Source organism: Poecile atricapillus, chromosome 8 (assembly GCF_030490865.1).
Source record: "Poecile atricapillus isolate bPoeAtr1 chromosome 8, bPoeAtr1.hap1, whole genome shotgun sequence".
Taxonomy (NCBI): Eukaryota; Metazoa; Chordata; class Aves; order Passeriformes; family Paridae; genus Poecile; species Poecile atricapillus.
Genome location: NC_081256.1, coordinates 26,655,692 through 26,668,661, shown reverse-complemented (window position 1 = coordinate 26,668,661; position 12,970 = coordinate 26,655,692). Strand labels below are relative to the sequence as shown.

Here is a 12,970-nt window from a genome sequence, read left to right as displayed (position 1 = left end):
CTGGGACAGGATCAGCTCTAGGACAGGATCAGCTCTGGGACAGGATCAGCTCTAGGACAGGAGCAGCCCTAGGACAGGATCAGCTCCCAGGACAGGATCAGCTCCCAGGACAGGATCAGCTCCCAGGACAGGAGCAGCTCTGGGGCAGGATCAGCTCCCAGGACAGGAGCAGCTCTGGGGCAGGATCAGCTCTGGGGCAGGATCAGCTCTGGGGCAGGATCAGATCTGGGGCAGGATCAGCTCTGGGGCAGGATCAGCTCCCAGGACAGGATCAGCTCCCAGGACAGGAGCAGCTCTGGGGCAGGATCAGCTCCGGGGCAGGATCAGCTCTGGGACAGGAGCAGCTCTGGGACAGGAGCAGCTCTGGGGCAGGATCAGCTCCCAGAACAGGATCAGCTCCGGGGCAGATCAGATCTGGGGCAGGATCAGCTCTGGGGCAGGATCAGCTCTGGGGCAGGATCAGCTCCCAGAACAGGATCAGCTCTGGGACAGGATCAGCTCTGGGACAGGAGCAGCTCTGGGGCAGGATCAGCTCTGGGGCTGGAGCAGCTCTGGGACAGGATCAGCTCTGGGACAGGATCAGCTCCCAGAACAGGATCAGCTCTGGGACAGGATCAGCTCCCAGAACAGGATCAGCTCCGGGGCAGATCAGATCTGGGGCAGGAGCAGCTCTGGGGCAGAATCATCTCTGGGGCAGGATCAGCTCTGGGGCTGGAGCAGGTCTTGGGTTTTACTGCTCAGCTCCAAGTGGTCACTTCCACTCCCTGACTGTGCTGTGGGCACAGTGGACAGTGTCCCCTCTGTCCTCTGAAACGTTCCTTTGTCATTAATCGAATTCAGCTGGATGCCTCAGCTGCTCCCTTACATTCTCATCCGTGAACTATGAAGCAGCAGTGGTTATCTGCTGAATTAAGTAGTTCAACTAAAAGAATCCCATATATTGTTTCCAGTCAATGGGCACTATGAATAGATTTTATGTAAAATTACTGGGAATGCATAAGCCATTTTGCCTAATGTTATGGAATTTCTTCTCCCAAACCCTGTGTGAAATGTAATTCATGTTCAGATACTGACAACTGAATCATACTCAGCATTCATATATAGTGCTTTATATATGCAAACTGCCATAAAACATTAATTAAGCAATAGATTTCCTAATGCTAAGAAAGCGTACTCACACCAGGCTCGGTGAGTTAAATGTTTAAATACTGTCAACGCTTAAATACTATTTACAGAGTTTCATTGTGCTGTGAGCTCAGTTATTGGCAGGGCTGTAACAGTCAGTGGCTTCTCCATACGGTAAGTAGGAGTAGGAATGGTGGCTTGGTCTTTATCTACACCAAACTTTACTTTGAAACTGTACTTTTGCTACCAGTATGCTATTTTAAAAGTGAAGTAACTGTAGTAAGAACACAGGCTGTCTGTTTGCAGACTCCTGGTACAGCTACAGTGCAGAGGCAACACTACCATTTATCGAGGTTTTTAATGTTCTGGGCGACTTTTGCTCCTTTTTCCCAATCCAGGCTGTCCAAAGCCACAGGACACGTTCATCAGGGTGCTGGGACATCCTCTCAAGCAGCTGAGTGCCCGTGGTGTCCCAACCCCGACAGCTCCCAGCTGGCTGCTGAGGTGGATGCAGGGCTTGGTGCTCTCCTGGGACGGCAGAAGGACGCTCGGTGAGGTTTAAGTCGTGGGGTTTTGTTGGGTTGCCACTGATTCATTCTGTTCATTGGTCAGGAAAAAGGTGAGATTTGGCTGCAGCTGCCCTGAGTCAGCACCACACCTTGTCAAACGTGGCAGCTCTGGCGTGCTCTCGTGCTCTCCCATTGCCTGCACTGCCCAGAGTGGCAGGAGAGGCTTTGGGTGCCAGCGAGCTGTGACTCACGCTGCGGGGTATTTGTAGCTGCCAGGTACTGGTACAGGTAGAGCAGATCCCACACACTGCCTGTGTCCCCGTGTGCCAAGCCTTCCCAGCTGGAAGCTTGGCAGGAGCAGCAGACAGCCCTTCCCCAAAGGACAGGGACCCTCCCTGCTCAGCCCCGAGCCTTTTCACAGGAGAGTCTGTTGTCAGGAAGAATAACAGGAGCCTTAAAATCATTATTTAAGCAATGACAGTGCAGGCTGAGGTCATGACAGAAAAGTGATACATTTCTTCCAGGTCCCAGGAGTCATGAGATCCCAAACCTCTTCCAAACACTTCTCCAGGCTGTGCAGACCCCAAACGCTTCTTGCTTCAGGTGCCCTGCACTACAGAGCTGGGTGCTTTGATTTAAATAGTCAGCAATAAAAAGACTTAAACTGATTAGTCACTGCTGCCATGAGTGTCACAGAGTTTACTTTCTTGTTCCATGAATGTATTTGTTTATATTTGCAGAAGGATTCAATCTGATGTAAACTATGAAATATGTTGTTTACTGAACAAAGACAGGTTCCAAGGCACTTGTTAACACTGAAATCAAACCCGACTCTCAGATATCTATTTGCATTATTCAGTCACCTCAGAGCCCACAAACCTGGCTGAACACTACAGCACTTCATCAGTCTGGGAAAACACCTAGAAGATAAACAACCTGTTTAAAAAACTTCTGACATGTCAGTAGTTTGCCATGAAACTGGAAGACATACCAGAGCTTTGTCTATGGTTTGTATTAGTGCCTTGAAAACCAGAGTGTAAACCCAAAATTTGCTGATGCTATCAAGTTTTCTGTCAGCACCCTGGAGAACAGAATTAGAATTTTCAGTGATTTTGATAAACTGGTTTTTGACAGACATTTGTGCCTGGATGCCATCTGTGACGGTGCATGGAGTTTTCACTTTAGTTCACCATTACCCAGAAAGGATCTGCTGGCAGGGGAAGCAGTCTACAGGCTTTGCTCCTGGGGGAAAACCAGGCAAAAATCCTTCAAGAAGGAAAACTGAAACTCTGACCATCCTGACATTTTATCTTGCTGACAGTGTTAAAATGCCACATCTGTCTCAGTGATACTGAGAGAGCCTCAAAGTTCATCTCTGCTTGAGCAGTCAAAAATAAAATGAACGGCAGCATTAGCAGGATTAATTGGAACAGGTCCTAGGATCAGGGATCTTGTTGGCTGTTTGCAAGTGGAACAAATGAGTTCAACTCTGTCCTGGGAAATATGCTTATTGTAATAAAATAACTTCTGTTTTCTTCCCCAGCCACTATGGAGCAGCTCCTGATTGCACACGGATCTTCTTCCAATCAGCCACGACTGCCAGGTCAGCTCCATCCACTTGAGGTGCAGGTCCCTCCACCTTGTGATGGACCACAAACTGAATCAATTCATGCTTGAAGTCATTTTTACCCTGTTTTTTCTGGTACATGACAAGACAGCACTTCTCCCATGACAGGACTGGTTTGGGTGTGTTTTGCTGGGAGCAGTTGGGTGCCACCAGTGGAGGTCACTACACTTAATGGAAATATTTATGACAAAATAAAGTATACAGGAATGGCAACGTATCTCCATTCAGGGAGAGCTAATATTTCATACTCACTGCTGCAGCTGTGGACCGTGGCACACAGACAGGAACCTGAGCAGCGAGCTCCACGGTGTGAGGAGCCCGCAGGGACACGGCCCTCGGGGAGCCGCTGTGTCCTGACAGGCTGTGACAACAAACAGCCCTCACACAAATCCTCTGGGGGCTCGTGGTCACATCAGCATTCCTGACTGCCCTGCCTGACAATATGGAACATGGCTCACAGATCAAGTGGTGTCCACATCACTGAGCCTTATCTGCTCATTCTCAGAGCTCAGTAGTGCTGTCCGAACCCGCTTATCTGCAGGGCCCGTGCTGCAAGACTCAGTTTGCTCCCATGCTCACCTTGATCTGGCCCAGCAGCTGAAGGCCTGGAAGATGAAACAGTCTTTAGGCTGGTGACACAATCAGTGGCCAGTCACAATGATCCCTTCAGCCTTGAGCAGCCAGAAACAGCAGCAACCCTTGCAAAACAATCAGAAAGCATAGCTTTGTGTTAAAGGATTGCAAGAGATTTGGAAGCTATTGAGGCTACAAACTACTGACATCAGACCGAGCCTAACATGGGCCTCAAAAATCCTTATCTCCTTCATTGATATGTTTACCCCCAGATTACTTTAAAATGGTCAAATACAATCAATATTTACACCTGGATGCTTTGGAGGACCCAAGGCAGCAGAGCTGGGTACAGCGGGGGCTGTTCTGTGCACTATATGCAGCACAGCCCATGTCTCAGAGCTGAAACAATGCCACCCTCCCCAAAACCTGGTTTTGGTATCCTCAGCTGACTGAAGAGTAGGGAAATTCCCCAGCCCTCGCTACCTACCAATACCCCCAAGCCCAGGTGCACAGCACTGACCCCAGACCAAAGGCAGATTGTTGCAGTGATTCCTCACAGGAGGCAAAGTCCAACACCTGCTGACCCACGTGCTGGTTCTTTGGGACCTCTGGAACACTCCCATCTCATCCCCACAGATCCCAGCTGGAAGCACTCCTCCCACCCTGCCCTGACAGAAGACTCTGTCAGTAAAACTCTTTGCTCCTGGTCAGGAGACTGAGGAATTTAACAAACTCAAGGGTGAAAATTCCAAATGATAATTATCTGCTGTATCTGAGCACTCCCAGCAGCAGAGTTAAGGCTGCAATGTGACACAGTGCCACGGGGCAGTGAAGAAAAGACATTTTTCTCCAGAAGGGCTTTTGCTGCAGACAGGAAGTTTGATTTTGAATTAGTCACCAGTTTCACTCCAGGCTGATTACACTGGTTTCATTACCACACAATAGCACTGTTTCCATGCAAGTGCTATCAAGATTACGTTTATGGTTCCAAAAGTTGTTTCACCACACCTACACACAACCTGAGTGCTGCACACAGGAACAGAGAAGGGCTCTCCCTGCTCTGTGCACTTGCCCAAACCCCATAATCTTTCAGGTAAACTGCTCCTGGGGTAGATAGAAGGGAGTTGACAACAAATAATGAACACAGAAATAGACCTGAACTTTGCCAATTATGCATATTTTGAATATAAACATCACGTCTAGGAGTGGGATAGAAGCACGCCATGGAATACATTCTTTATAAAGAAACATAAAGTGGCATTATGACACTGATTCAAGGGAAACATCTGATAAGTTCTGGCAGCACAGGCTACTTTAGCAATAGTGATAAGATCTCTGGCAGGACTTTTGATAGAAATAATGAACTCTTTTTCTGTGTATGTGTGTCACTTTTTTCTTTTTTTCTTTTTTTCTTTTTTTTTTTCTTTTATTTTATACTTTATTTACACCCACCAGCAGCTGTGATTATTTCTTGAAAAAAACACAAGTTTGGTATTTTGCATTTGAGGATCTTTTGGCAGAGGAAAGTCCCCATGGGGCTGCACTTCCCCAAGCCAGGACAGGAGCTGAGTCACCTGCAGCCTGTGACACCAGGGCCTCTGGGGCTGCCCCAGAACAGCCTCACCTGTATGAAACCTGCCCAGGAAATCACCCTGGCTGTCTCCTTTTACTCCCTGTGAGCACACCCTGATTCTGGAATGAGAATTGTTAATGCCACTGGATTAAGATAAACACACATTAGGCAGTCTTACTGCAGATATGCATTCACATATGGAATTACCGAGAATTACTCAAGGTGCAGATAAGTTAAATATTGTATTTAAATGCTGTTGGGTGCCAGGTTATTTTTGTCATCTTCTCCTTCCTCAACCCCTCCAAAGCAACCTAAATCACCCTGCTGCCAAATCCAAAATAAAGGCTTCTTTGTACACCACTGCACTAAAAACCAATTCAGACCCCAAAATCTTGCTTAATTTCATACATTCAAAAGGAGTAAACATTGAAAAAATTCTCCATTTGTTCAATGCCAGAAAACATTTGGTGCAATTCTGCTCTTTGAACTCTGAATGATTATTTCATCTTAGTTTCCCTTGGTAATTATTCTCCCTTTACCATTAGATTTACTATTAATATTAATGTCACATACTGACAGCATGGGAGTGACAGAACAGCAACTCTTCCCCAAATGATTTTGAATCTTCTCAGTTTAACTGTTTTATATTGGGTTGTGAGCCAGCTAAGTCATTTAATCTTAAGTGAGTGGTGAGGTATATCTGTTATATCCAGGGAACATTGCCATCTTAGGAATGAAATGATGTGCAGTATCCTTAGCCCATGACTTCCCTTGGGATTTTCTCAGCAGCAGAGCTGAGAAATTAAAATACATCATTTAGTGTGATTTGTAGCTTTACAATTCAATTACCACCCTGCCTAGCTAGTACCTGGCAAAGCACTATGGTCTCAGAAGTCTCTTTCACAGTCCCAAGAACTTCCCACTATTAATAAACCTTATTTCAACATGTGGTCACTAACAGGGGCAGAGAAACTGACTGAAGGCAAGCAGCTCTTTCTGCCCAAGAGCTGCAGCTTCAGATTTCAGACAGGCACATCCTCACCCTTTACTCTGAGCACGTTCTCAGGGTCCTTTTTACCCAGGGCCCTGCATTTCCCAGATTGCAGCTCAGTTTCTCTTCCAGAGCTCGGGCCTTCCGAGATCCAGCAGCAAACGCTGTGCAGAAACACAAATACCTCAAAACTCAGCCCACTCCTCACAGCATTCTCTGTTCCTCAGGTGGAGCACAGCTTTTCTGTAAAATCTCTTCCAAACTAAGCTCAGTGGGACTCGCTCAGGTCTCTGGAGGTGACACATCCCTTGCTGCCACTGTGCATCTTTAAAAAGAGCTGCTTAGAAGGTCCCTGCAGGAACACCAGCACGTTTTCACTTTTTGTACCATTAAATCTTCTTGTCATCAGGCACTGACAAACTTTCAGGGTACTCAAACTTTACATATTGCATCTGTTACTGATCTAAACTACCCTTGTTTAATCTCTGCCTGCAAAGTACAATACATTAAAAAGCCCACCCAAGGCCACTGCTTAACTTGCACAAAGTATCTCTACCAGCAGCAGCTCACGACTCGCTCTAACTATGCACAGAAATAACCTCAGCCTGTATGAGCAGTTTTACTGAACAAGCAGGGTTACTCAGCACACTCAAAGCTGGTTATACATGTAAATATTGTATGGTGAGCTGCTTAGTAACCAAATTTATGCTTTTCAGCTGATTTTTATTTTGGCATTTTTAAGATAGCATCAAATCATCCTAAAATTGTTTTTAAAATATGCTTGATCATTTTGAAAATCAAATTAATACAGCCAACTCTGATGATTATATTTTGCCTAGACCCTGCTGCATTGTCATGCCTTCATGTTGCCCAAGCAGAGCTTGTTTCAGGAAAACATTAATTTTTTTCCTGAGAAGCTAAACCACTACCATTCATGAAGCACAACCACCCAGTGCAATGCACGCTTCATAATTCAAATATTATGTGCTGCATCATCTCATGATTTATTTAACTTCTTCTGTGTCTGAACCCTCAGCCAGGGATTTTCAAACTTTCCAACCCACAGATCCCTCAGTGGTCTGTAGCCATGCACCAGAATTCATTTCTAAGAAAACCAGACTTGATTCTTTCAGTTACTTCCCACAGACTCCTTGCACTGCAGACTGACTAATTACCTAGAGCTGGCTGGTAATGAGAGATTCAATTAATACATGTAGTAGGGCACTGGCACTTGAGAAATCATATTCCATATTTAAACTAACAGCATAAAGATCATTCGTTACTTTGAACGCTATACATTTCCTTCTTCAGAAACAGCAGCAATTAATAGCATAGTGTAGAATTAAAAATGGAGAGTAATTTTATTCTGTCACTGAAAAAAACAACACACACCACAATCCAGCAGTGAATTGGGATTAAATAGACAGGATTTAAACCAGGATTACAGTCTGGTCTTTATAGAATTGGCTACTGGCATGTTGGGGAGAAAGTGTAACGTGAATAATTTAGGTGTGGGTTTGCTACAGAAGTGATGAAGGTGAGCAAGCCCACATCATACCCAAAACCTGAGCACAGAACAAGAAAATAAAAATATTTCTGCATTTACACTGTGGCCTTTCAGCAATTCTTACAGCTGGTTTTGAAGAGAACTTTGCCAGCCCTTGCTAGCAGGTGACTGATTTAGGCTGGCTCACAGCAAGCTGGGTGATGTGGAAGCTCTGCTCCCAGAGTACTGCCAGGAGGGGGAAAATCAGATGGACAGCAACAGGAATGAGAACAAGTGGAGAAATGGCTTAAAAGCTCACAAGGGAGCTCAGTTACTCAGTTTCCAAAGGATGGGCTAAGCAGCCATGGGCAGACAACTCACAGAACAATGGGTGTGAGTGCTCAGGTCTTGCTCAGTGTTTCTGGAACGGCTCTGGGAAACCACGGCCCACGAGCCTGGCACAAGGAAAGGCTTCCATGGGCAGCAGGCAGAGCCCAGAACAGACAGGGGACCAAAGGCCAGCCCTGGGGCTGCCACAGGAGATAGAATACCTGCTGCATCCCAGGCTGACCTGCACAGCACCTGCAGCAGCTCAGGAGCAGCCGGCAGCCCACGGCTTTTGTAGGTGCTTGAGAAAAATGTGCAGCTGGGAGCCTGACAGACCAGAATCCTTCCTGGGGACACTCAGCTGCCAGGAACAGGACAAGGCTGCAGCCACACAGCACACACGGGCACACGGGTGGGTCTCACACAGAGAGCACACGGGTGGGTCCCACACACGGCTCTGTCCCACACATGTGACATTTCACACCGTTCCTCCAGCCACTGCCCACCCCACAGCAGGGCTGCTGGAACACGCTTGTGCTCCTCAGGAGAGGTTTTATTTGCAAAGACTTACATGGCAGCAGCAGAGGGGTTCAGTTTGGGCTCCAGGGGATCACCACGGGCACAGTACTCACCAGAGGATCAGTGAGCACGGGGGTGAATGCTCCCCCCAGCATTTGAATGCTGCAAAAATAATTTCAGTAGAATTTAGCCTCTGTGAAAATTGTTCAGGAATAAGAGAACATTATTTACAAAACTTATGTTAAATCCTTTAGACTTTGCCTGCCCCAGCTGCTGTGTTTAGATTAGGCTTGAAAACAAGGTGTGGTAGAAAGGATCTAAATGTCACTATTATGTGAATAAATACTGAGAATTGTAAAGAACTGAGTAAGATGCAACAGCAAAGACTGGAGTGTGCCAAAACAACTAATGACACTTTCTTGAAAGGAATGTCTCATAGAAAGTCCAAGGGACGACTTCTACAAACAGTGGCCCGTAGCCAGTCCCTGTGACTCAGCCCTGCCAGGCCACGGGCCACCGAGTGCCAGCAGCGGCAACATCTGGCAGCGGCCACATCTGCCCCCGGAGCCATCAGCCGCTGCCGCTCCGCAGCACGGGAAACCGGGAGCGGGGCCCGCGGAGCCTCCGGGGCCAGCGGGGCGAGCTGCGGGCACCCCGAGCCCGGCTCCCCGCGGCCCGGAACGGGCGGGGGTACCGGGCAGGGCACCGGAACGGCGGCACCGGGGTGGGGCACCCTCACTGCCCGTCCCACCCCGGCACCACGGCAGCGCTGGCTGCGGGAGCCCCGGGCCGGGAGGGGACCCGCGGTGATCCCGATCCCGATCCCGGTTCCGGGCCAGGAGGGCACGCGCGGTGATCCCGATCCCGATCCCGATCCTGGTTCCGGGCCAGGAGGGCACGCGCGGTGATCCCGATCCCGATCCCGATCCCGGTTCCGGGCCAGGAGGGTCACACATGCAGGGCGGGGCGCGGGCGGCTGCCGCTCGCCGCCGGCAGCCAATGGGAGCGGGCGGCGCCACACCGCAGCCAATGGGCGGAGGCGGGCCGCGCGCCGCAGCCAATGGGAACAGGGCGGGCCGCGCGCCGCAGCCAATGGGCGGGGCGGGCCGCCATGGGCCGCGGCAGCGCTGTCCCGCCGCCGCGCCGGGGCCGGGGCCGGTAACGGCAGCGCTGCCGTCCTCTCTCCCGCCTTCCTCCTCCTCATCCCCTTCCTCCTGCTCCTCGGCGCTGCCCGGCGCCGGGGCTGTCCCGGCGCCGCTCCGCAAGGCGCGGCCGCCGCTTCCCCGCCCCGGCGCGGGGCCGTCCCTCGTCCCCTCCCTCCCTCCGCCCCGTCCCCGCCCGCCGCGGCAGCCCCGAGCGGGAGGCGGCGGAGGGAGGCGGGAGCCATGCGGGAGTACAAGGTGGTGGTGCTGGGCTCGGGCGGCGTGGGCAAGTCCGCCCTTACGGTGCAGTTCGTGACCGGCTCGTTCATCGAGAAGTATGACCCCACCATCGAGGACTTCTACCGCAAGGAGATCGAGGTGGACTCGTCCCCGTCCGTGCTGGAGATCCTGGACACGGCGGGCACCGAGCAGTTCGCCTCCATGCGGGACCTCTACATCAAGAACGGGCAGGGCTTCATCCTGGTGTACAGCCTGGTGAACCAGCAGAGCTTCCAGGACATCAAGCCCATGCGGGACCAGATCATCCGCGTCAAGAGGTACGAGCGGGTGCCCATGATCCTGGTGGGCAACAAGGTGGACCTGGAAGGCGAGCGCGAGGTTTCCTTCGGGGAGGGCAAAGCGCTGGCCGAGGAGTGGAGCTGCCCCTTCATGGAGACCTCGGCCAAAAACAAAGCCTCGGTGGACGAGCTGTTCGCCGAGATCGTCAGGCAGATGAACTACGCGGCGCAGCCCAACGGGGACGAGCCGTGCTGCGCCTCCTGCGCCATCCTCTGAGGGCGGCGGCGGCCCCGCGCCCCGGCGGACACGCTCGGGGACAAAACATCGGGGAAAAAATTTCATCGTGGTGGAAATGTGGCTTTTCTCGGCATGTACGTTTCGTCCAGTCTTGGTCATGGCATATTTCCTGTCAGTGTCGGCGGCGGGCGCGAGAGCAGCCGGTCCCGCCGCCCGGGGAGCGGAGCCACGCGGGGAACCCGCCCGGGACAGCCCCGGGGAGCCCGGCCAGGAGCGGGGCCCTCAGCCCGGACAGCCCCGGGGAGCGGTGCCCTCAGCCCGGACAGCCCCGGGGAGCGGGGCCCTCAGCCCGGGGAGCGGTGCCCTCAGCCCCGGGGGGCGGTGCCCTCAGCTCGGACAGCCCCGGGGAGCGGTGCCCTCAGCCCCGGGGAGCGGTGCCCTCAGCCCGGGGAGCGGTGCCCTCAGCCCGGACAGCCCCGGGGAGCGGTGCCCTCAGCCCGGGGAGCCCCGGGGAGCGGTGCCCTCAGCCCGGGGAGCGGTGCCCTCAGCCCGGACAGCCCCGGGGAGCGGTGCCCTCAGCCCGGGGAGCCCCGGGGAGCGGTGCCCTCAGCCCGGGGAGCCCCGGGGAGCGGTGCCCTCAGCCCGGGGAGCGGTGCCCTCAGCCCGGGGAGCGGTGCCCTCAGCTCGGACAGCCCCGGGGAGCGGTGCCCTCAGCCCCGGACAGCCCCGGGGAGCGGTGCCCTCAGCCCGGGGAGCGGTGCCCTCAGCCCGGACAGCCCCGGGGAGCGGGGCCCTCAGCCCCGGGGAGCCCCGGGGAGCGGGGCCCTCAGCCCCGGGGAGCCCCGGGGAGCGGTGCCCTCAGCCCGGGGAGCGGTGCCCTCAGCCCGGGGAGCGGTGCCCTCAGCCCGGGGAGCGGTGCCCTCAGCCCCGGGGAGCGGTGCCCTCAGCCCGGGGAGCGGTGCCCTCAGCCCGGGGAGCGGTGCCCTCAGCCCGGGGAGCGGTGCCCTCAGCCCCGGGGAGCGGTGCCCTCAGCCCGGAGAGCGGTGCCCTCAGCCCGGGGAGCCCCGGGGAGCGGTGCCCTCAGCCCGGGGAGCCCCGGGGAGCGGTGCCCTCAGCCCGGGGAGCCCGGCCAGGAGCGGTGCCCTCAGCCCGGACAGCCCCGGGGAGCGGTGCCCTCAGCCCGGGGAGCGGTGCCCTCAGCCCCGGGGAGCCGGGCCCGTCCCGGCACCGCTCCCCGCGGTCTCTATGCAAGCGGGCGGCGGTGCGGGGCCGTCCCGCCCGGAGAGTTGCACATGGAACTGGGACTGTGACCCGATCGGTGCTGCCAGGCACGGGGCGCCGGGCAGCGCCGCCGATATCCCTGGAATAATGCTCTATTTTGTTTACCTGCTGTATCGGATGGGAGTTTGCAGGAGAGTGGTAGCGTGGTGGTTTTTCTCCTGGTTTTGTTTGTTTTGTTTTGGTTATTATTTTTTTTTCTTAATCAGCTGTGAAAATGTTACAAATCTGCACAATTTTTTAGGTGTGCGTGTGTGTGTGATTTCGTTGTGGTTTTGTTTTTGCCTTTGGCGGGGAGGGGGGGCGGTGGTGCTTTTTGTGCCGAGGGGTTTTGGGTTTGGGTTGGCAATACCTGATTTTGATGACTAGCTCTCTCAAGTGCAAAGACTTCCCATGAGCGATGCAGGGCCAAGAGCAGCCCTGTGTCTGTAGAGTGCCTTCAAAACTCAGCTGTTCCAGCCGGTGCCAACCTGTGAAAGCTCCACAGAATCCCATTATCTACTACTCCAAAAACTACTTAACAGTTTCCTTGCAGTAATCACACCGAGCAAGCCAGGACAAAAGGGCCTATTGTTAGTGGAATTTATTTCTTACTTCCATCTGAGCCTTTTAACTGTTATTTCCATGTCTTGCAAGTTCGGGCTTCATTTACTTCAAATTTACAAGAATTTAGCCTTTTGGGATTTTGGGGGTGAGGGCTTTATTTTTTTGTTCTATTTCCCTTTGATTTTGTCGTGGGATGTGCCTCCAGTCAGCAAAGAAGGAAATCTTATCGTTGTTATGTACCAAGAAAATTCAAACAACTGTCATTTTAATTGCGGACATGCATTGAAGAGATGTCTATCCATTTTAAGAATTTTAATACAGATGCTGTTTTTTAGAAAACAACTTTGTGCATTGTTATGTATCACATGAAACACTGACTTTTACACAGGCTCTTAATCCAGATTTATATCTCAACAGCAGTGGAAGCTGGAGGGGTCGATTTAGCTAAGAGCAATGGTTAAAAAAGGCAAACCACAAGATTGCTGTTTTACCTAATATTCAGTCATTTTTGATGCAGG

At 52.3% G+C, this 12,970-nt stretch overlaps 1 protein-coding gene across 1 annotated transcript; it reads left to right on the top strand.

The window, feature by feature from the left end:
• The first annotated feature begins 9,820 nt into the window (after positions 1–9,820).
• Positions 9,821–11,004, top strand: RAP2B (RAP2B, member of RAS oncogene family). The gene has a single exon (XM_058844332.1). It carries the CDS (start codon positions 10,116–10,118, stop codon positions 10,665–10,667), a length of 552 nt encoding a protein of 183 aa, XP_058700315.1. The 5' UTR covers positions 9,821–10,115; the 3' UTR covers positions 10,668–11,004.
• The last annotated feature ends 1,966 nt before the right edge of the window (positions 11,005–12,970 follow it).

Excerpts from the sequence above, each read along its gene's own strand:
- RAP2B (XM_058844332.1), top strand. The coding sequence starts at position 10,116 with ATGCGGGAGTACAAGGTGGTGGTGCTGGGCTCGGGCGGCGTGGGCAAG.